General features: G+C 39.8%; 2 protein-coding genes across 2 annotated transcripts in view; one reads left to right on the forward strand and one right to left on the reverse strand.

Annotated features, from left to right (window-relative positions):
• Nucleotides 1–1,748: 1,748 nt before the first annotated feature.
• On the reverse strand, nt 1,749–10,551 carry LOC117526945 (equilibrative nucleoside transporter 2-like). The gene is given in 14 exon segments (XM_034189070.1): nt 1,749–1,980; nt 3,958–4,092; nt 4,094–4,133; nt 4,431–4,535; nt 5,178–5,277; nt 6,109–6,153; nt 6,155–6,210; nt 6,689–6,764; nt 7,545–7,642; nt 7,936–8,070; nt 8,426–8,565; nt 9,455–9,597; nt 9,822–9,903; nt 9,993–10,551. Coding segments are annotated over 14 exon segments (1,305 nt in total). The 5' UTR covers nt 10,031–10,551; the 3' UTR covers nt 1,749–1,868.
• Nucleotides 10,552–16,735: 6,184 nt separating this feature from the next.
• The window catches only part of LOC117526742 (E3 ubiquitin-protein ligase pellino homolog 1-like), a 29,081-nt gene continuing 21,105 nt past the window's right edge, over nt 16,736–24,711 (forward strand). Inside the window, exon 1 of the mRNA XM_034188811.1 lies at nt 16,736–16,936. The gene's annotated coding sequence lies outside the window, so the exon portion shown is untranslated. The remainder of the gene's footprint in view (nt 16,937–24,711) is intronic.

A 24,711-nucleotide genomic window follows, 5' to 3' on the forward strand; every position in this document is an offset into this window, starting at 1 on the left:
CAATTTTGTGTTCCAATAATTAGTGCTAAATGTATTCAAATCAATAAAATGACAAGGGTGCCCAAATTTATGCACCTGCCTAATTTTGTTTAAATAATTATTGCACACCCTATGTAAATGCCACAAACAGTGTGTTTGTCTGCTATATGATATATTTAACTGAAATTGCTGATCCAAACAATCAATGAATTAAAGGAAAAGCATGAAAATCATCAGTGGGGCCCAAACGTTTGCATACAACTGTATAACAAGTAATTTAGAAACATTTTTATTTGGACACAAAATATGGAAAATAATTGTATTAAAAAACAAAATTACACTTTAAATCACATTACAGGTAGAATAAAGACCCCCCCCCCCCCATGAATAATCAGCAACCTACAAAAACGTGTTAATAAAATGTTTTAAAAAATGAACAAATACAAAATGGTCTGCAGTGTCATAAAGTATTTCAAACCAACACTTAAACCCTTAAATACAAAATACAGCATTTTAAAAAAGATAAACACTTTTAAGTGCAGAAATCTGAAGAAACAAAACATGATAGTTCAGCACAAAATCCCTGATTCTGTCCACACCAACATTACAATAGAAAAAAAAAAAAGATAGTCACATGTCCTCTTCTAGCCAATAGGATTTATGTTACATAAATTGACTGTGACATGAAACCTGAAATATTAAACTGTACAACTGTTTAGTGAGTGTTGACTTATAACCGGATTAGAAATAGTTTCATTGTGACAGCTACGAAAACAAAATATTCAGATAATTAGGTGACAAAACTAGCACTTACAACGTATAAACAAAAAAGCAAACAAACCTGAAATCGTTTTATTTGCCACAATGTTCCATCAGTGCTTTCACTATTTGATTAATGTTGAAGTCACATCGCTTTGTTAAAGTGGGCGGGGCTAGAAGATTGGTACTGCAGTTAATGTGACAACAGTATGAAAAACAAGTTAAAATAGTAACTAATATTCAATCCACCTGTTTGTAAACAGTTTCTTCAGAGAACTATAAAATAACTTAAATAGTTTAGAAGCTCAGAGCATCAGTAGCGCCTCTAGAGGCTGCACTCAGTAATTACATCCGACAATAAAGAGGCAAGACGTGTTTTGTTTGTTTTCTTATGAAGCCCATTTTTAACAGTTCACTTTTTTAGTGAACTGTTAAACAACAGAGATTAAGATCCACACAGTATGAAATAAAACGGAATCTCTCAATCGTGAAAATGTGTTTCTTTTCCTTTACAAAATTTTTTAAAAATCAAAATTGATAAAAATTTATGTGAGAAAATATATACAATTTTAATTCACTTTCAGAGGACACCCTCTTACACACAGTAAGGCCCCATTTAAAAAAACAAAACGAAACAGTTTATCATCCCCGCCCGCACGCCAGAATCGGCCTGCATCAATTTTTATTTATTTATTGGCAAATTTCACTGACAACAGTACAGCTGGTGCAAGAATTGGCAGGTCCACTAGGTGGCGAGTATGCTTTAGCCAAAGACGGCTGAAGTATACTGAGCCAGGCCCAGAACTTGGCGCTTAATGGAAGCAGGTGTTGCTCTGTGCTGACACATTCTGTTCCATGTGTCTTCTAGAAAACTGGAGCTGTGATTTCACATCTTTTGAAGAAAAAAAAAAAAAAAATCCTTCTCTTGTTGTATCAGAGAAAACAAAAAATAAAATCAAAATCAGCCCTCCCGCATCACTTTTTTCTGATGTCAAGGATACTATATATAATTTTTTTTTTTTTTTTTTTTTTTTTTTTTTTTTTTTTTTTTAAATGGGCCCTAAAGTTTAATATGTCGGTTGCTGATCAGATTGTCGGTGCTTCGGCGGCATCTGCAGGCTCCCGGCCGTCTACACCAGTTTTCCCAACAGGAAGGAGAGCGACGCTCCCAGTGCCAAACCCAGAACCAGGAAGAAGGTCATCAGAGAACCGGCCGTTTCAGCGTCTTTACTCCGAACAAACCTGACAAACAGTCACACCCACATCAGGAAACACAAATATCTGTCCGCAGACCATCAGGCTCACACTGCAGTGCATTATGGGAATGTTTTTGGAAGGTTTTTGTTTGTCCGGGTTCTGAGACCAACAGAACTAAACGTGGACTTGTAACTTTCAAGTTATCTACAATTTTGATAAAAACCCTTCTGATTTACTTAAGAAATGATTGGGTAAAAAAAAATATAATTTTTTTTCCAGAGATAATATCTACTTAAAAAAAAAAATACACATTTTGGAAACTGGCAAATCAAAGAGCGTCTTATGGTGCGTTTACACATAGGCAGGACGCATTACGAATGTCATATTTGTGTCATTCTTGGCACATTCTTAACGTGACTTAACAAATCTGAATATGTTCCTTAATAGTGCGTGTTGTTCATGATTTTCATGGAGCAGGTTTGTGGCTGTCAAAAAAAAAAATCTTCCATGAATGTCACGCACCACCCTCATTTCACCTCATGTCGTGGAGGTCACAACAGAGCGTGTTGATCCGTCTTGATTAGTGGTGATCATTAAGCGTTCTCTCACGTGTGCACAATTAAACCCTGCTGCACCACATTCAGGGTCCTGTTACTGTCTTGTTTTAAAACTTATATTAATCAAATATTAGAACTGTTTAACTTTATAACAGGAGGATTTTATAAAATTGTCATGTGTGACTCAGCAAGCTAATAACCATTAAAGCAAACTTTAAAATTATTTTGTAACACTGATATTTGCAGCAGCCTGACATTAGCGATGAACACATATCACAATATGTTGTTTACTGTCAAATAAGTCAAATGTGTCCATTTATGAGATGGATTTGTTTGCTAACAGGTTAGCTTGCTCAGTGTGCTGTGGCTAAGCTTGTTAGCTAGTAACCAGTAAATAATAAATTAATAAATGTTGTCAACTTCATTTTCTTATAGCTAATTCCAAACTGGATCAGCACAGTACTGGAACAGTTTAATCGGTTTTTGAGTATAACTTTATGATTTTGTGTTTTGTGACAGAGCTAGCTAACATGCTGGACGTTGTGTTGTTTCAGCAGCCAACAAAATGACGACCACTTGTGTTTTGTGAATAATTGGATTATTAGTTTATTTTTAACATTACCTGAAATTTTGTCTGAATGTTTGCTGCCAAAATGTGTATTTTTAGCATCTTTGAAATCTGACACCTGGAAGCCATGTTGATGATGTCACAAAAAGCCCTAAAAAAAAGTGTTTTTTTTGTTTTTTTTTTTTACAGCTGCCGTTTGTTAAGCGCTGACGTAACGCATCACGTGATAAATCTGTTTCCGGGTCCAAAGACCTGCAAGTTTACAATTAAAGTTATGTCTGTTTGATCCTTTTAAGGATCTACAGTTTTAGTTTGTGTTTACATTGTGTGCAAACCTCCGTCCCTCCGTTAACCGCATTCGTCTGTTTCTAAAGGTAAGAACACTTAATAAAACTTTTTTTCCTTTTACTTTATATATTTTATTATGCACAGGTAAAATATACATGTTGGTTTGTTAATAAAAAATTTATAACAATAAACAGGACGTTAAAGTGCAAACTTCACTTTCTCCCCGAACGACGTGAACAGGAAGCGATCGCGGCTCAAAGCAACTCCCACTGAAAATAACGGAGAAATGACCTGAGGTCTGACATTTTTACATAAAAACAAACAACAATGTCTGAAAACCCAGTTAATATATCCAGGATAGTTTTAGGCACAATATACAAAGAGTTTTATGTTGCAATGTTAATGCTGTTGTCCGTGTGCAGCCTGATCAGAGCGTCTCAGTGCAGTTCTCAATGTTAACGACAGCGCGCCTTTTTTGTTTGGAGCCAGAAATTGAAAATCACATGATGCGTTACGTCACACTTAACAACGCCAGATAATGTGGAACAGAAAGAAAAAAGTGTTCAGCAATCTTTGATCTGTCAAGTTGTGACCCGGCGCCGGACTCACTGTGGTGCGTATGACATGCAGAGGCTCGCCAGGTATCCGTTAGAAAAGGCGAACAGCGCCATGATGACCACGAAGCCGGCATCGTGAGCGAAGAGGACAGGGAGCCGCGTGTTCTGGATGTTACACATCATGATGAGGGATGAAGATCAGACGGGTCGCCACGGCAACAGGAAACAGAAGGCTGTGGAGACAAATGTTTGATCGATGAGTGATGGCTCAAAATTTAATAGAATAAATCCACACAAAAAAACACTTCGGTAGCATAACTTAAAAATGACAGTATTTTCTGGAGTATAACTCAGTTATTTTTTATTCATTTGTGAGATTTATACTTACACTGTCCTGTTTTGTTTTTAGCCTTTTTTTTTTAATAAAGGTGCAACTTATACTCTGGAAAAAATAGCACACAATATCCAGAGACAAAACCTTTTTACATATATATATATATATATATATATATAAATAAAAGTCCACTGAATTTTCTTGACTCACCCACTGGATGAGCGATGGGACGCTGCGGCCAATCAGATCCATGACATTAAAAACAACGAAGCAACAAATGCAAATGAAGATTTTGTCTATAAAAAAAATAAAATAATCATAATAAGCTGAATGACAAAGAATTACCAGGCAATTAAATGTGAGTGTTTTAGAAAAGCAGGCCACACGGTTAGCTAACATGATGGCCGCGGCTGTTTTGGACACTGTTTATTGTCGTCTCCTCGGAGGTCATCATCTTGAAGGCTTGTGATTGGACAGTGACACCATCTGACAAAAGGTCAACGTAATGACCAGTAACAATATTGATGATTTGTTTCTGCTCCTTTGATCAATCTACAGATTGATGCTAAATTACAAAACAATGAACAGTGGGACTGAATCCAGACTTTCAGCGAGGCTCCAGGATTTACTTCTTTAGTCTCCACAAACCATTTCCTGCTTTTAATGACATCAGTGATGCTTTCAGGTGCATTTCTGCCAGTGTGGAAAAAGCAACTCCCCCAATGTCTCCACACAGAAGACCACCATCAGCGTCCAAAAGGTGACAGTTTGGACATTTTCTGACTTTGAGATGAAGCTGCTGATTGTTTTTTTTGGGGGGGGGGGGGGGGCTTCAGGTTAATTAGTGGGTAATGGTACATTTGATGAATAAATAAAAACAATGTGACACTTCAGAGACAACATTGTTGGATGTTTTGCGTCCCATTATGGTTTCTCACCCCAGACAGCGACGTCCTTGTAGATGGTCTCCACTCGGACTGTGACCACAGGAAACACAGACAGCGTGACAGCGAACACACAGGCCGCCATCAGCCAGATCTGAACAACAAACAGTTTTTTTTAATGCTGCGTTCAAACACGTGGGACGATGACTGTGAGCGCTCTGTATTCTGCTCACAGTCCTTTGACCTCTGGACTCTGGCCTGGTGGATGACTCCCCCTGTCCAATGAGAAGCCAGTGACGGGATGCCATGCTAAATGTTAAACTGTGATATAAACAATTAGCATGACAGTTTAAAGAAAAGCACTTCGACAGGATGTTTGTTACTGACGACACAAAGCAATCATGTGACAGTCTGTTCAGAACGCCCCGCCCACTTCCTCATTAGTGATTAATGATGGACACAAACTCAAACTGAATGACATGACTATTTTCATTGTACAAACATACAATGAAATATGTCAGCTTTTAACCCGTCAGACACACTCCAACCACTGGGAGCAGCAGCGCCTTGACGTTTGGAATCAACACGCCCCTTTACAGAAGAACTGACACGCCCCTTTACAGACACGACACGCCCCTTTACAGAACTGACACGCCTGATGCGATTATATAGTTTTGTAATTTTATGTATATAAAATATACAAAAATGCTTTAAAAATGTTATTGTTTTACTTTTTTATATTCTCAATCTGTATGTGGATACAAATTAAATGATACATATTAATACTGACAAATATTTTTGTTCCACAGTCTGACGTTTGATGTATTTTACTGCAGTTTTTTGGTCTGTTAACATGGAGCAGAAAATGTTCTGATCAGTCGTGAATCTCGAGCGTGTTTGCGTTATATCATGTTCCATGTTGATGATCCGCTGTCCAAATGTTTGTGAAATTAAAACTGAAATAACTTGAAGAAATGCCGGTCACCTTTTTGAAGACGTGCAGGACAGACGCGCGTCCTCGACTCTGCTGCTGGTTGAGGAATTTCCCCGTTAGCTTCCAGCTCTTTGTCATTCAAAGCCTTTTTATCTGAAACAAGCGAACAAAAACACTTTGTGAGTAAAGTTGGATAATAATCTGATAAATCAGGTTACAAAACAAAAACACAACAGAAACAAACTTGTGACCCAGATAAGGAACATAAAATAATTAAAAACATGCTCATTTTCCTTTCGATATTTCATTTTTGGATTTCTCTCATCACTGTAGCAGCAGAGAGCTTTTTTAATTACAAACCATAAACAGACAAATACAAAATGTGAGTTTGAAAAATAAGAATAAAACAAATATGAAATGTGATGAGAAAACACAAGTTTCCAAATTTTCTCACACCAGTCTCAGGGTTTAATAATGCCGATAAGATCAATAACGTGTGGATCAGCAATCATGTATCAATGCATCCAATCAGTTCAGGAAACCCAAACTAGTCCGTTGGTTCTGGATTCGCTCTGGTTTCATTCTACTCTAATGTTACCGGTAACCGGGACGAGTCGCTTTAAGGACCAACCTGCAGCACTGATCAGCTCCTGCGCCGTCTCCACATCATCAGACCGACGTCTGTCCAGATAAAAACGAGCAAATGGCTGCACAAACAAACAACAACAACACAGTGAGAAGAACCAAAGCCGACATCTTTAAATTCAGTTTTAAAAAAATAATATTAACCGCAGCTCTGCTCCTGGTGCTTCAGCAAAAACCAAAACCCTGGAAAATGCAGGATTTAAGACCTGACATGTTTTCTTTTTGGGTTCATCTGCAAGATTCCCCAAAAATAAGTGAATAAATACCTTAATACAGTAGAATCCAGAAAAAAAGACATCAGAAGTCGGAATTTTGAAAATAATTTCTGAACGGTATGATGCATCATTTTGCTATCTTCCCATTTCCTGAATGCCCTGTCACAAAAGCATTTTCTGAACATTTTTGGCCAAAGTTACACCTCAGAGTAGTTTTTTTTTTTGTTTTTTTTAATGGAACGTACTGACATAATACCTAAAATTTTTCTTCAAGAAAGAAAAAAAAAAAAACACACAACAACAACATTAGGGTAAACTATAAACTGACAGATTATTAATCCCAAACTTGCAAACATGAGGGGCACTTAGAGTGCACACCTGAGCACAGACCAAAACAAATCACTGACTCCACCCATTTTATGTGGATCTCCTTCAAAATATAATATCTATTTTTTTTTCCAAACGAACTTGGATGAAAGCGTATTAATAAAAAAAAAAATGTGGTGTTAATATTTTAAATAATTTGGGCTCCATCCTATTTGAAGCTCCGTCCACAGGTTCCACCAGCTCGTTTAAACGCACCAATCACAGGAGCTAATTCATGTGTTCAGAGGTTTGAGTCCTCACCAGGTGTGGCAGTAGCAGGTAACACAGCAAAGTTCCCAGCGTGGCCACACACGGTGTGATGAAGTATCCCAACGCTGCTGAAGTGGCGTCTGCATTTGCTGCAGAGACGAATAAAGGTCAAGGTTCAAAATCATATGAGGACGTTCCATGCAGTATGGACAGGTGGACCACATCAGAAGCTTTGTGCACTGTGGAGCTGGCAGCCGCTTCCAGAATGGTACTACATGCTTCTAGGATGGAAACAACATTCTAAGCTGATGTTCTCATTGCCAAGCAACCTGGCAATCATGTTCTCTTGGTTGATGGCTCGAGGTTGGTTTTAATTTCTGATATTTCCTTTTCTAGGGTTACTGTCAGACCACCAGACAGAGGTTATAGGTTCAGTACTCACTCAGGATGGAGAAGAGCATGGCGAGCGCGGCGAAGATCCCCGCCAGCCCCTGACCGCTCATGTAGAGCGTGCTGTAGCGAGGAGGAAGCAGACTGACCACGCCAAACAGACTGCCCTGCAGCACGGCGCTGAACGCTGCAAACAAAACACAAAGTCCCACCTCAGCCCGGCGACGTCTGCCTGCGGGGGTCAGGGTTCGGACCAGCGGACTCAGAGTACGGCGCGCCCACAGCCCAAAACATGTCTGTCTTTTTTTTTTTTTTTTTTTTTTTTTTTTTTTTTTAAGTACACGTTTACCTGATGTTTACGCCAAAGAGATGATGTGATTCTTTGAAGAGGATTTTGACGTAAAAAACCACAGATTTGTTTTTTTTTTTTAATTTGGTACGTTTTTGACTGATCCGAGCTCATAGATGATCAGGGTTCATTTATTATGGAGACAGACAATCCTCACATGGGTGTTGCCATGACAACTTATGTGAATGCTCACTGTTGATGAACCAGACAGTTGCCATAGTGACAGAGAAAAAGATGTCCGGATGCAAGGGAACCCGGACCAGAGCGGCAGTGAGGGAGAAGAGGATGAAGATGGCAATGAGACTGAAGGCCACACGGAGGCGCTCTCTCACCCTGCAGAGAGAGAGACTAAATATCACCACGGCAACAGTTTGAGCTAAACACAGAAATAATAATAAATTAGAATGATGACAAATCAGTTTATCAAAGCTCAAAATATACAGTATTTACAAACATCACTGATATAAGTACACATTTGACAGCTTATATATTTGTATAAAAATATTTTAAAAGCTGTTTGGTGTTAGTTTATTTATTACTATTATTAAGAACACTTATTTTAAATGCTTTCAGAGTTTTAGCAGCGTTCAAAACTCTATAAGTCAGTGATGAGCACAAATGTTTATTTCCATTTGGATCAAGAATTGTCCATTTAATCACATTCAAGCTCAAATCTAAATGTCAGAGCAAATTTCTATTGATTTCAGCAGCCAACATTTATTATTATTAATATAACTTTATTTACAACAGAAGAATCTGGTGACTTTTTTGTTTAGAGTTCAGGTTCTGAGCTGCTGCATTCACTGACCACTGGGACCCCAGATTTTCTGAACTCCGACTATGAAAACACACACCGGGAAGTCAGAAACTCAGTTTCTCAATCCTGACTTCTGGATTTTATGTCATTACCCAGATGGATTAAAATGATTCTTCAAGAAAAAAAAAAAAAAAAAAACACTGTTCAGTAACTAACTTTATTACTAATCTAATAAAACAGACTACAAATATCTTCAGTTTCTTCAGTTCAGTGAACGTTTTCTTTTTTCTCCTGAAGCCCGTCGGTCCAAAGTTTCTTAAATTACAATTTCAGACTTCTCACTTAGAAGGTAAAGTGAACAAGACACATGAAGCAGCATCAACATCCAATCACAGGGCGTTTTTATACCACTGACCTCTGAGGTGACGGCTGTGAACCCTACTGACCTTTGGGGTCGACACCTACCACTGATACAGGAAGGAGTTGTGCAACGTGAAGCGCAGCAGGGGCAGCTGGGACAGTAAGGCCATCCAGCTGTCGTAGTCGTAGTCTTTAGTGGCGGTGCAGTTAGCTGTAACGTTCTGCACCGCGAGCCGCCCGTTGAAATACTGTGACAGGAAAAAGAAGCTAGATCACTGGATGGACAATTGGATTTGGTCAAAACTGAAACTTTAAGAGATAAAATGATCTGATAAATCATGAAAAATTCTGCATCTTATCTGACAAAATAATGATAATGTGAGAACACAAACGATGCTCCACTTTAATAACTCAGACGTTTGAGGAGGTTTTATTTTGTCTAACGTGATGAAGGTTGATGAAGCTGTGGAACCTGAGAGGCCGTTATGAAGAAGTTCCAGGGCAGCAGGGTTCCCAGGCCAAGCACAAAGAAGATGACGGCGACAGCGTGACTACTGCTCAAACAAACAAACACTTCAGGAGCTGCAGATAAGAATGAAACTTTCATATTTACATATTTTATGAGGTATTTTATGTCTCTGACCAGTCAGCAGGTGGTGTCTGTTTGTTCTGGGTCCACATGGCACAACGTCGACTTCAGGTTTCTGCACAACAGGCGAGAGAAGCTTTTAAATAAACTAGAAAAGAACTCAGAGTGAAAACATCCACCACCAACAACCATGCCAATGTACAAAATAAATACAATGTCAGAATCTGTACCTCACTGGCCCAATAGGATGACAACTACTTGCAGTGTACAAGTTTTAAGGGAAAGCTCAATTATTTTCAGTGACCTTGACATTTGACCTTCTCAGTACAAAGTTGATAGAATTTTTGGAGTCAGTTTTGCTAACATATGAAACAATTTCTGGTTTAAAAAAACCATCAAAAAAAAAAAAAAAATCTTGAATATCCATAACCTTTGACTTTATGACCCCAAATTCTCTTTAGAGCCACATTGACCCAAACATCCTGAAAATTCTTGTTCCACTTGTTTTCACACCAACAGAATATCAATTTATTATTATTATTGATTTGGTTTTTGTTGGGAAAGTGTAGTGACACGGACCCACAACAGGGGGCGTAAATGAACGGACAATGGCAGCGGTCTCAGATGAAAAGGAGCGCCGTCTTGTACAGCCTCCGCAAAAACGACCGGTTCTCCTGCAAACACTCACAATAACAGATTTATAAATCTCACAAAAAGGGCTGAGAGTATTACCTCCAGATGAAGATGATATCTCGGCAGTTTGGTGGAGGTGTCTTCCTGCTTTTATACCAGATGTGTTGATTAGTGACAGATGTCACGGATGATGGGTGACAGCTGTCACCACGGCTTGTTCCTGAGGCGGCAGCGCCCTCTCGTGCCTGAAGCCCGCACTTCAGGCAGGGCGCCTTCTGGTGGTGGGCCAGCAGTACCTCCTCTTCAGCGGCCCATACAACAGTTTTGTTGGAACGAAAAGTCACCAATATTTTTCTTGGTTCTGCTTTTTGTGGATCTGCCTCCAAAATTAAATAATTTCTTTTTTTAGATTACACCAAACTTTTCAGTGAGCTTGTTCAACAGTTAATAACCTGTTTATATTCTGATTAATCAAACACCACAATATTTTACACATCCAATCAATTAAATGACTAATGATCAAATCATTAAGTCATTTATTCAAACCTCACTAGTTACTGCAATTAAACTCAGGGAGCCACAGAACTATACTTGTAATATCATTTTACTCAAATTGTAACCTAAAAACTTTATATAACCAAACACAAACCTGTAGGTGTAAAAACTTCTCACCTTTTCCTTCCATTTTAAAAATGTACAGATTCATATTTTCCACATAAATCGCCCACATTTATTTATAAATTTACACACACATATAGAATTATAATTATTATTTCCTGCCGGAACACGCTGCCGCCGCGCTTCTAACGTACACGTGCGACAGTTAACGTTTAGAACAGACGGAAATAAACACGAATAAACACAAACATATCTCAAATATCTCAATGAAGCTAAAGTGACGAAGAACGTTCGGATGATCTCACCTGGACCAGCGAACCGGATCAGCGCGACTGTTTGAATGAACTTGGCGCGAGCGCGAACGACGCTGACGGGCTGTTACGTCATGCTGCGTTCAAAGACCGTCAGGCAAGAAAGTACAGAGCTGCCAAAAAATGTTTCCTCTTATTTGGACCTTTGTTGGGAATAAAATGAGTGAATAAACAACAACAGCAACAACAGCAGCAGCAAACACGCGCATACATACAGTACTGTGCAAAAGTCTTAGGCATGATAAGAAAATGTTCTATTTTCTTAAACAAGGATACTGGAAAGCTTCTAAATATCAAGTGCCTACTTTTTAATATTATTTTGGGTGAACTAACTTGGTTTTACAAGAACATCACGTTAATCAACTGACTGTTGATTAATTGCTGTCCTCCTTTCCTTGTCTTTGTGGAATCATGCACTGAATTCTGTCAGGTTATTCCTTCATCTTAAATAAAATCATCTTACTTTTGTTAAAGACAGTAGCAGACTACCCTCAAATCCTGAGTGAGCACACATGAAGATGAGTGAGGGAAGCCACCAAGAGACACATGACAATTTGGAAGGAGTTCCAAGCTCCAATGTGTATGATGGGAGAGACTTTTGTCTGTCTTCTCCAGTCCCAGCGTCGTAGTGGAGTGGAGCAGAAGGTCTGTTTAAAAGAAGACACATTGAGACAGACATCAGTTGGCACATGCTGCACCCGATTTGAGAGAAGCTGCGAAAATCCACAGATTGCAGCTAATTCTCTTGAAGTCCACCTACGGAGCCAAGAGGTCTGCAGATGATGCAGTCAGTTTGGCCCTGCATTCCTGGACTCTCAGGAACCTACGCTAGGATCCTTCAGCTCTGCCTTCAGCACCATCATCTGCAGGACAAGCTCTCCGCGCGCGGTGTGTGTGCCTGACTCCACCTGCAGGTGGTTCACTGACTTCCTGTCCTGGTCCTGACGGTCCTGTCTTCCAACTCCAGGACCACCAGCACTGGAAGTCAGCAAGGCGGTGTCCATCCTCCTCTGTTCTTCTCCCTGTACACTAACAGCTGCTCCTCCATCCTTAAAAGGAGCTGTTTCATCTGTAGCAGGTCCAAAATTCTGCAGCAAAGCTGCTGTCTCGCTCAAAGGACTCACATTTCTCCTATTTTAAAGTCCCTTCATTGGCTCCCAGTGTCGTTTTGTTTCCTTTTTAAAATCCTAGCGTTGACTTTTAGAGTTTTGCATGGCCAGGCTCCCTCCTACATTAGAGACCTGTCATGTCCCTACACTCCCGCTCAGAGCCTGAGGTCAGTGGATCAGTTGAAGGTCCCTCGTACCCACTTTAAGACCCGAGGAGATCGCTCCTTCCTGGCCGCTGCGTGGAGGCTCTGGCTCTGTGTGTGTCTTAGTGTTATTTTATTGTCATGTTAATTGTATTTTTTCAGAATTTTTATCTGTGTGTGCTTTTTGTGAAGCACCTTGTGACTTCCCTTGTCTATGAAAGGTGCTATAGAAATAAACATTACTTACTTACTTACTCCTGAACTTTGTGGATGACATCACTACAGGAGGGAGATGAACCGATTTGTGACCTGGTGCGCACACAATAACTTGGAGCTCAACACTCAAAAGACAGTGGAGATGATTATGGACTTCAGGAAAGGTCCAGCTGCTCTTAAACCTATCACCTTGTGTGACTCCTCAACTGTGGAGCTGTTCTGCTTCCTGGGCTCCATCATCACACAGGACCTCAAGTGAGAGGTCCTCATCAGCTCCCTCATCAAGAAAGCCCAGCAGAGGATGTATTTCCTGCAACAGGAACCTCCTCCATCACCATCTGGTCCACTGCTGACGCCACCAGGGACAAGGACAGACTGCAGTGTACCATCTCTTCTGCTGAGAAGATGAGTGGCTACAGTCTTCTCTCTCTGGAGGACCTGTACATCTCAAGGCCCTTTTTTTCCATCTGTAGTTGACCTCACTGGGAGGACCAGTGACACCTGCTGACTCTGTCTCACATTCCTACTGAAGTTACAGGGCTGGTTTAATTCTGGTTAAGTTTATTGTTGTGAACCAAACATCAAAGCAAGTTGCTTGTCTGTGCAAAGTTACTTGACAATAAACTTGATTCTGATAAACTGCAGCTTGCTGAAACATATTCTGCTGTGACTGCAGTACTACTGGTGTAGAGAAAACAAAGAAAAAAAAACACCACAGTACATCCAGAAAGTATTCACAGAACTTCACTTTTCCCACATTTTATTATGTTACAGCCTTATTTCAAAATGGAGGAAATTTATTTTTCCCCTCAAAATTCTACACACCGTACCCCATAATGACAATGTGAAAAGTTTTGTTTTTAGATTTTTGCAAATTTATTAAAAATATAAAACTAACAAATCACCTGTACATAAGTATTCACAACCTTTCCATGAAGCCCCATGAATACTTCCTGGATGTACTGTAAATTGAAGCTTTCGTTGAGCGTTCACTGTCCTCAGATCAGAAAATGTGAACACTGACACATTGGTGTGAAGAACATGACTCATTCTAAAATGCTGTCCTGCAGGTTGGATATGATGCCCTTGTGATGTTCAAATCCTGTTCAAATGTTTGCATACAGAAGAATTCAGGTTTATCCTGTAAGTTGTTTGATGCTCACAGGTTTTTTTTTTAAATTTTATTATTAATTTATATAGCGCCAGCTCATGATAAGATCGCCTCAAGGCACTTCACACAATACAACATGGAAACAGAACAAATTGAGTTAAAAGATTAAAAACATGATAAAAAGCAAAACCATAAAAGTACAAAGAATAAAAACCAAATATACTAATGATAAAACAGGTAAAACAAGTGGGTCTTTAGCGATTCCTATTTATTTATGACTAAAAGCTTTTCCTGTTCTACAGAATTTGATTTTAAATAACAAAATCATTTGGAGACTGAAAACCTCATTTTTTTTAATACAAAAGGGCAATTTATTTGTACAGCAAACTCTAAACACACGTGGGACTGTCAAAACCCACAGGGGGCCTGGTCCTCCAGACACTATTTGGACTGGTCAGGTATCACTTTGTTCCAGAGCTGCACAAGACAATAAAAGTGATCACAGCAACATCGGTGGCTGAGCTTATTTCACCTCCTGAGGTCTGGATGATATGGTCCCACGCACCACATAGACCATTAGGGAGGAAGGAAGGGGGTCCAGGGGGGTAACTTCCCCCGGTGCCTCATTTATGAACTGATTTATCATTTTCAGAACATTGTGGTCCCAGGAAACAGTCTGTATATACAAGAGGTTTGATTAATTTGTCAGATGTTTATTCACACCTAGTGAATTTTTAAAATTAAAATGTTGACTAAGACTCTGAAGACAATCTTCTGTTATAAAGTTCATTTTTTAAAAGAAAGTTATTATCAGTGTTTAAAATACATGCTTATTTATACTTAACCTTCATACCATTTATAAAATCTTTTATGTTTCATTCAGTCTACATTCCCTGAGGCTGTTTGGGGTTTTTTAATTTGTGGATTTCAAGGTAGAGTTGTCCACATTCAGTTTTTGTTTTATTGTGAACCACTTACATCCACTTTTTTTTTTTATTTTTATTAAAGGTGTTTCATAAATAAAGTGACCTGACTTGAGCAGGGCTGGACCCCGATTGAAAATCTGACAGATTCTTTTTTGCCCAGTGATAAAATAAAAATCGTCCGCGTCTTGTTATTCAATAATCTTCATTCTTTTATTCATGTGCAACATACATTGTCACACTTCTTTAAATATATTTATTAGACTTGATGGACCATAGTGAACACTTTTTATTTGTATAAATATGATGTCCTAAAAAAACAACACTATAACAAAAATTGACTGTAAACAGGATCAAATTTATTGCCAAAATCTTTCAATTATACCTGAATCTATATATGATTTTTTCAGTTGATTAAATCAATAAAAAATATGACTGCATATATTCTTAATAATAATATATTGAGATACAGACAGTTCACAGAAGACATTTTCCATTGATACCAATCAAAAATAGAAACAGTCCAGCAATATTCATCATGTCCAGGACTAAATATACTAAAACAAATACATCACAGTTGTACACATATCACAATTGTGATATGTGTACAACTGTGATGTATTTGTTTTAGTATATTTAGATTTTGTTGTGATTTGGCACTTTATAAGCCGATTAAATTGAAATTGAACAACATTTTATTGAGTGTTAAAGTAAATAAATATGAAATTGGTCACTGGATCCTTAAACTTTGGACATAATAAACTCTACATGGTGGATCCTTGATCTCTGGACATAAATAGAAATAAACAAAATCTGTAGTTTTGTCAAAGAAATTATTGGCATGAATGTGTTTCCATATATCTGAGCTGAGCTCTTACAGCTGCTGTGCTGCACATCAGGATGTAATTTGTAAAGAAATGCAGGACGTCTCATTTTGGGAGGAAAAAAACCTTTTAGTCAATTGTAGTTTCTTGTCTGCATTACAACGTTTGTAAGAGGTGTCATTTTATTTAAAGCAGCAATTCATTTTGAAGTTATTAATTCTGAGCGGACTCTGTCTCAGCAGAGAGCCGCTCAGCGTTTGGAGCTGTGACGGAACGGAGGACGATTCTCGTTTCTTGACTGCAACAAGACAAGAGTCCCAGTTAGTGACTTTAATCCACACAAAAGTGATTCACAATATTTTAATGGCTTTGAGAGGAGTTAAGAAGCGGACATGCCGTTTCTGAAGAGCAGCAAATCAAAGAACCAACGAGCTAGTGGACTGAAGCATTGCTTCAATGGTTCACGGCTTCAAAGTGGAGCCGCGCTGCAGAAACGGTTGATTGCAGACCTGCTGCAGACCAAACCCTGAATATCCCACTTTATGTGTACGTCTGTATGACTCTGAAACTTGGAAAAATCCGTATAATTTACAGACTATAGGTTGACATGAAAACCACCGAAAAGCTGTGTTCACCGCGGGGACACGTTCGGCACTATTCGAGATTATTCAAATTTTTATATTTTTATATATATATATATATATATATATATATCGATGATGAACCATGCGAAAAAAAATTGACCGATGCAACTGCATAGGTCCAAACTGGTCTGAATCCGGGCCTGTTGAGGAGCCTCATCTTCCACTGAAGCCCTGGACCCACCCCCGCTCCCCAAACCCAGAATGCGGCCCTGTGAACTGGTTTTATTGTGCTTTTATTTTGAAGGGCTCCACAGGCACAGCGAGGGCTGGCCGATGAAGGAGACACACAAAGCGGAGAGAAAAGTCACTTTATCTTCACTTTCCCAACATTAAAAAGCCTCTAAAGCAGTCGATAACCGATAACTACTTCACACCAAGAATTCTTCTCTCCAGAAGCTGTTTTACCCTCGAAAAGAACCGAACTGAAGCGACGAAATGTTTCTGGACGACGAGTAACGTAACTTTGGTGAGTTTTCTGATGTGAAAAGAGTTTGTCTTAGTATTCAAACACTCATTAAAATATTAAAATGCATTTTTGCAGAATTCCTGACACTTTGAAGTAACTCATTAGCTGAGCAGTTAGCCGACCAAGCTAACTTTGTTGTTCCAAAATAAGCATCCTTTAATGGCCGTTGCAAAATAAAAAAAACTAGAAATGAAATTTAAAAATGAGAGATAATAGAAATAATCATAGTTTTGATAAAATCATCTGATTTTTTTTTTTTAAAAAAGCGCTAGACTGAGCTTTAAGTCTCATTCTCCCTGCTTTTAATCATGATAATTGTTATTATTATACATTTCCTATATTTAAGTTTGGAGTTAATGGACAAAACAAATGATTGTGTCACTCTAGTCTGGTGAAAGTTAGTTGCGTGTTGTTCCAGACAAAAAGAGTGTTTGTAGAAACAATCCACAGTGAAGATGTTTGGGTGCAGCTAAAAATATTTCTATAATTATTCTTATCAGTTAGCATATCGATTGTGAATATTTTATTCTGAACACATAAAAATAGAAAAGAAATAAAGTACAATTTTCTGAGAAAATTTAACAAAAGACAAAAAATAAGAATAATAATGGCAAAGCTAATTTAAATATTACAAGTGATATGTTCATAAAGGAGCAGGAAGAAGTAATTTTGTAATTAATATTGATTTAGCAGCATTTTTGTAAAAATATTTACACAAGCTGTGTCTACACATTTCACTGTACATCTGTTACAATTATGTGACAGTGCAAGGCTTCTGGAAGGGTGCAAAATGTTGGTCGGGAACGTAAGTATTGCTTAAATTTGTCCATTTTAGAAAAAATAAACCTGAGTCCTCCTAGCCCTAAACCTAAACTACGTAAGATAGTCATTTGCCCAGCTGTTTGGTAGGTTAGACATTAGGATGACATTGTTGTTCAGACACAAGAAGCACGTAGCTCCCTTCCAGAAGTGGCAGTCAGATTTTTGAGTGCTGAAGATGTGAAAATATGTTGATTAAGTGAACCCCCTGGTGGTGGTTCTGCACACTGGACTTGCATTTCCACATTCCTTAATGTGGAAATGCAAAACGCGAACTCCTGTTACAAATTAGTCATAAATAAGTTGCTAAATAACTGACCAACTCAAATGTTGTTTTAGAAACTGCAGCGTGAAAATGAGGTTTTGATGTTATCTAAACTATTCAAATACATTATTCAAATGTATGATGGTTAAAATCTTGAAGACTTTAATTAATGTGGAAACTAATACATTTGTTTCAAAGCTTTTATTTATTTATTTTTACTTAATTTTTTTTAGTCATAAATTCAGTTAATGGTTACTGTTAGTTCATTTTCTGTTAATTGATTAATGGACAAACAGCCTGTCTGAACCCTCACAGTTAGTTGTCTTATTGTTTGTTTGTTTTTAAATAAAGACTTGTTTAATGGAAGTTGGGTTCATAATTTTAACATTTCAGTTTGGTGTTTTAAAGACTGTTTGTTCCCGTTTCTGCTCCGAGCAGACTGACTAGACATGGTTCTGATTGTTGTGGTATTATCTCAGCCCGACAGCGGTCGGCTGGCCCGTCCGGCTCCGTGTGGCCCAGCTGGCCGCTTTTGTTCGGAGCACATGACGTGATTAACGGGCACCGAGCTGGCGGAGCATCTGGTCCCGCAGACGCTGCTTTTGTTCCCCCTTTTAAAACTTGAAATTTGCTTCTTTTTGTACAACCGTCTGCTGTTGTTCATGAACACACAGACGCGTTGGTCCCCTTCTTCATGAAAACACTGAACAAAAAGGGTCCAGGATCCAGATGGTTCAGTCCTTCAAACAATAATTGTTGTCTTTAGATTTCTTTTAAATCAATTAACTGTTTAGTAAAATAACAGCAGGAGGCGTCTTTAAATTACTTCAAAATCCCAAACTAATCAGCTCTACATTACTAAACCAGATTATACCTAATTTAAACTGTTGAATCAGTTTTAAACCAGTTTATCACTGGAGTGGAATAATGAGAGTAAAACCAGTTTATATCTAATTTAACCAGTTAGATCGGTTTTAAACTAGTTTATCACTGATCTAACTGATTAAATTAGATAGAAACTGGTTTTACTCTCACTCGATGAAAGATGATCTGTTTCGAACTGTTCCACTCTAGTTTTCAACCATTTTGTCACTGCAGTGGAACAGTTTGAAAGCAGTGCGTGTAAAGTTCCCCTCTCCATTGTGGAACCTTGCCCCTCCATTGTGGAACCTTTCCCCCTCCATTGTGGAACCTTTCCCCCTCCATTGTGGAACCTTTCCCCCTCCATTGTGGAACCTTTCCTTCTCCATTATGGAACCCCCCCCCTCTCCATTATGGAACCCCCCCCCCTCCATTGTGGAACCTTCCCACCTCCATTGTGGAACTGTCTCCCCTCCATTGTGGAACTGTCTCCCCTCCAATGTGGAACCTTTCCTCCTCCACTGTGGAACCTTTCCTTCTCCACTGTGGAACCTTTCCTTCTCCACTGTGGAACCTTTCCTTCTCCACTGTGGAACCTTCTCTTCTCCATTTTGGAACCTTACCCCCTCCATTGTGGAACCTTCTTTCTTCCATTGTGGAACCTCCCCCCCTCCATTATGGAACCTCCCCCCCGCCCCTCCATTGTGGAACCTTCCCACCTCCATTGTGGAACTGTCTCCCCTCCATTGTGGAACTGTCTCCCCTCCACTGTGGAACTGTCTCCCCTCCATTGTGGAACCTTCTCTGTTGTGGAACCTTCCCCCCCTTCATTATGGAACCTTTCCCCCTCCAATGTGGAACCTTTCCCCCTCCAATGTGGAACCTTTCCCCCTCCACTGTGGAACCTTCTCTTCTCCCTTGTGGAACCTTCTCTTCTCCGTTTTGGAACCTTCTCTTCTCCGTTGTGGAACCTTCCCCTCTCCATTGTGGAACCTACTCTCCTCCGTTGTGGAACCTACTCTCCTCCATTGTGGAACCTCCCCCCCCCCCCCCCCCCATTATGGAACCTTCAACACCCCCGAGTCACACTAACTGTCAGAATGCTCGTAGCATGGGCCGAGGGGGAGGATTAGCAGCAATCTTCCACTCCAGCTTATTAATTAATCAAAGACCCAGACAGAGCTTTAATTCATTTGAAAGCTTGACTCTTAGTCTTGTCCATCCAAATTGGAAGTCCCAAAAAACAGTTTTATTTGTTGTTATCTATCGTCCACCTGGTTGTTACTGTGAGTTTCTCTGTGAATTTTCAGACCATTTGTCTGACTTAGTGCTTAGCTGAGATAAGATCATTATAGTGGGTGATTTTAACATCCACATAGATGCTGAGAATGACAGCCTCAACACTGCATTTAATCTATTATTAGATTCAGTTGGCTTCGCTCAAAATGTTAATGAGCCCACCCTCCATTTTAACCGCACTTTAGATCTTGTTCTGACATATGGCATAGAAATTGAAGACTTAACAGTATTCCCTGAAAACCCCCTGTTCTCTGATCATTTCTTAATAACATTTACATTTACTTTAATGGACTACCCAGCAGTGGGTAATAAGTTTCATAACAGTAGAAGTCTTATGGAAACCGCTGTAACTAGGTTTAAGGATATGATTCCTTCTTTGTTATGTTCTTCAATGCCATATACCAACACAGTGCAGATTAGCTACCTAAACTCTGTAAGTGTGATAGATTATCTCGTCAATAGCTTTACATCCTCATTGAGCACAACTTTGGATGCTGTAGCTCCTCTGAAAAAGAGAGCCTTAAATCAGAAGTGCCTGACTCCGTGGTATAACCCACAAACTCGCAGCTTAAAGCAGATAACCCGTAAGCTGGAGAGGAAATGGCGTCTCACTAATTTAGAAGATCTTCATTTAGCCTGGAAAAAGAGTCTGTTGCTCTATAAAAAAGCCCTCCATAAAGCTAGGACATCTTACTATTCATCACTAATTGAAGAAAATAAGAACAACCCCAGGTTTCTTTTCAGCACTGTAGCCAGGCTGACAAAGAGTCAGAGCTCTATTGAGCTGAGTATTCCTTTAACTTTAACTAGTAATGACTTCATGACTTTCTTTACAAGTAAAATTTTAACTATTAGAGAAAAAATTATTCATAACCATCCCAAAGACATATCTTGATGTTCGGCTGCCTTCAGTAATGCTGGTATTTGTCTAGACTCTTTCTCTCCGATTGTTCTGTCTGAGTTATTTTCATTAGTTACTTCCTCCAAACCATCAACATGTCTATTAGACCCCATTCCTACCAGGCTGCTCAAGGAAGCCCTACCATTAGTTAATGCTTCGATCTTAAATATGATCAATCTATCTTTATTAGTTGGATATGTACCACAGGCTTTTAAGGTGGCAGTAATTAAACCATTACTTAAAAAGCCATCACTTGACCCAGCTATCTTAGCTAATTATAGGCCAATCTCCAACCTTCCTTTTCTCTCAAAAATTCTTGAAAGGGTAGTTGTAAAACAGCTAACTGATCATCTGCAGAGGAATGGTCTATTTGAAGAGTTTCAGTCAGGTTTCAGAATTCATCATAGTACAGAAACAGCATTAGTGAGGGTTACAAATTATCTTCTTATGGCCTCAGACAGTGGACTCATCTCTGTGCTCGTCCTGTTAGACCTTAGTGCAGCTTTTCATACTGTTGACCATAAAATTTTATTACAGAGATTAGAGCATGTCATAGGTATTAAAGGCACTGCGCTGCGGTGGTTTGAATCATATTTATCTAATAGATTACAATTTGTTCATGTAAATGGGGAATCTTCTTCACAGACTAAGGTTAATTATGGAGTTCCACAAAGTTCTGTGCTAGGACCAATTTTATTCACTTTATACATGCTTCCCTTAGGCAGTGTTATTAGAAAGCATTGCTTAAATTTTCATTGTTACGCAGATGATACCCAGCTTTATCTATCCATGAAGCCAGACACACACCAATTAGTTAAACTGCACAAATGTCTTACAGACATAAAGACATGGATGACCTCTAATTTCCTGCTTTTAAATTAAGATAAAACTGAAGTTATTGTACTTGGCCCCACAAATCTTAGAAACATGGTGTCTAACCACATCCTTACTCTGGATGGCATTACCCTGACCTCCAGTAATACTGTGAGAAATCTTGGAGTCATTTTTGATCAGGATATGTCCTTCAATGTGCATATTAAGCAAATATGTAGGACTGCTTTTTTGCATTTGCGCAATATCTCTAAAATTAGAAAGGTCTTATCTCAGAGTGACGCTGAAAAGCTAATTCATGCATTTATTTCCTCTAGGCTGGACTATTGTAATTCATTATTATCTGGTTGTCCTAAAAGTTCCCTGAAAAGCCTTCAGTTAATTAAAAATGCTGCAACTAGAGTACTGACGGGGACTAGAAGGAGAGAGCATATTTCACCCATATTGACCTCTCTTCATTGGCTCCCTGTTAATTCTAGAATAGAATTTAAAATTCTTCTTCTTACTTATAAGGTTTTGAATAATCAGGTCCCATCTTATCTTAGGGACCTCATAGTACCATATCACCCCAATAGAGCGCTTGGCTCTCAGACTGCAGGCTTACTTGTAGTTCCTAGGGTTTGTAAGAGTAGAATGGGAGGCAGAGCCTTCAGCTTTCAGGCTCCTCTCCTGTGGAACCAGCTCCCAATTCGGATCAGGGAGACAGACACCCTCTCTACTTTTAAGATTAGGCTTAAAACTTTCCTTTTTGAAAAAGCTTATAGTTAGGGCTGGATCAGGTGACCCTGAACCATCCCTTAGTTATGCTGCTATAGACTTAGACTGCTGGGGGGTTCCCATGATGCACTGAGTGTTTCTTTCTCTTTTTGCTCTGTATGCACCACTCTGCATTTAATCATTAGTGATTGATCTCTGCTCCCCTCCACAGCATCTTTTTCCTGGTTCTCTCCCTCAGCCCCAACCAGTCCCAGCAGAAGACTGCCCCTCCCTGAGCCTGGTTCTGCTGGAGGTTTCTTCCTGTTAAAAGGGAGTTTTTCCTTCCCACTGTCGCCAAGTGCTTGCTCACAGGGGGTCGTTTTGACCGTTGGGGTTTTTCTGTAATTATTATAGGGCTTTTGCCTTACAATATAAAGCGCCTTGGGGCAACTGTTTGTTGTGATTTGGCGCTATATAAATAAAATTGATTTGATTTGATTCCCACCTCCATTATGGAACCTTCCCCCCTCCACTGTGGAACCTTCCCTCCTCCATTATGGAACCTTCACCCCTCCATTGTGGAACTAATAAGTCTCTGACTGGTTTAAATCAGTTTGCCTCAATAGGAATAAATCCTCGATCAGGATTTGAATCAGTTTCTTGATAAATAACTTAAGCACTTAATCAGCTATCAGAGTGGTTGTTTATATTCCTGTTGACTAATTGTTTGAGTTGTAAGCAGGTTGACGTTGAGCTGCAGTGAATCAGCTGCCGTCTTTGAGACATTTGTGCACAAAGCGTTTCTATAAGACAGCAGACCCCAGTGCACGTGTAGTATCCTGACGGTGTCACAGTGCACGTGGGGTATCCTGAAGGTGTCACAGTGCACGTGTTTGTATCCTGACGGCACAGTGCACGTGTAGTATCCTGACGGTGTCACAGTGCACGTGTTTGTATCCTGACGGTGTCACAGTGCACGTGTGGTATCCTGACGGTGTCACAGTGCATGTGGGGTATCCTGAAGGTGTCACAGTGCACGTGGGGTATCCTGAAGGTGTCACAGTGCACGTGTTTGTATCCTGACGGTGTCACAGTGCACGTGTAGTATCCTGACGGTGTCACAGTGCACGTGTTTGTATCCTGACGGTGCCACAGTGCACGTGTTTGTATCCTGACGGTGTCACAGTGCACGTGTAGTATCCTGACGGTGTCACAGTGCACGTGTTTGTATCCTGACGGTGCCACAGTGCACGTGGGGTATCCTGATGGTGTCACAGGGCACGTGTTTGAATCCTGACGGTGTCACAGTGCACGTGTTTGTATCCTGAAGGTGTCACAGTGCACGTGTTTGTATCCTGACGGTGTCATAGTGCACGTGTTTGTATCCTGAAGGTGTCACAGTGCACGTGTAGTATCCTGACAGTATCACAGTGCACGTGTAGTATCCTGACGGTGTCACAGTGCACGTGTTTGTATCCTGATGGTGTCACAGGGCACGTGGGGTATCCTGATGGTGTCACAGTGCATGTGTTTGTATCCTGACGGTGCCACAGTGCACGTGTTTGTATCCTGAAGGTGTCACAGTGCATGTGTTTGTATCCTGACAGTGTCACAGTGCACGTGGGGTATCCTGACGGTGTCACAGTGCACGTGTTTGTATCCTGACGGTGCCACACTGCACATGTGGTATCCTGAAGGTGCCACAGTGCACGTGTTTGTATCCTGAAGGTGTCACAGTGCACGTGTTTGTATCCTGAAGGTGTCACAGTGCACGTGTTTGTATCCTGAAGGTGTCACAGTGCACGTGTTTGTATCCTGACGGTGTCACAGTGCACGTGTTTGTATCCTGACAGTGTCACAGTGCACGTGTTTGTATCCTGAAGGTGCCAGTGCACGTGTTTGTATCCTGACGGTGTCACAGTGCACGTGTTTGTATCCTGAAGGTGCCACAGTGCACGTATTTGTATCCTGAAGGTGCCAGTGCACGTATTTGTATCCTGAAGGTGCCAGTGCACGTGTTTGTATCCTGAAGGTGCCACAGTGCACGTATTTGTATCCTGAAGGTGCCAGTGCACGTGTTTGTATCCTGAAGGTGCCAGTGCA

The sequence above is a fragment of the Thalassophryne amazonica genome, chromosome 15 (assembly GCF_902500255.1).
Source record: "Thalassophryne amazonica chromosome 15, fThaAma1.1, whole genome shotgun sequence".
In the NCBI taxonomy this organism is placed as follows: domain Eukaryota; kingdom Metazoa; phylum Chordata; class Actinopteri; order Batrachoidiformes; family Batrachoididae; genus Thalassophryne; species Thalassophryne amazonica.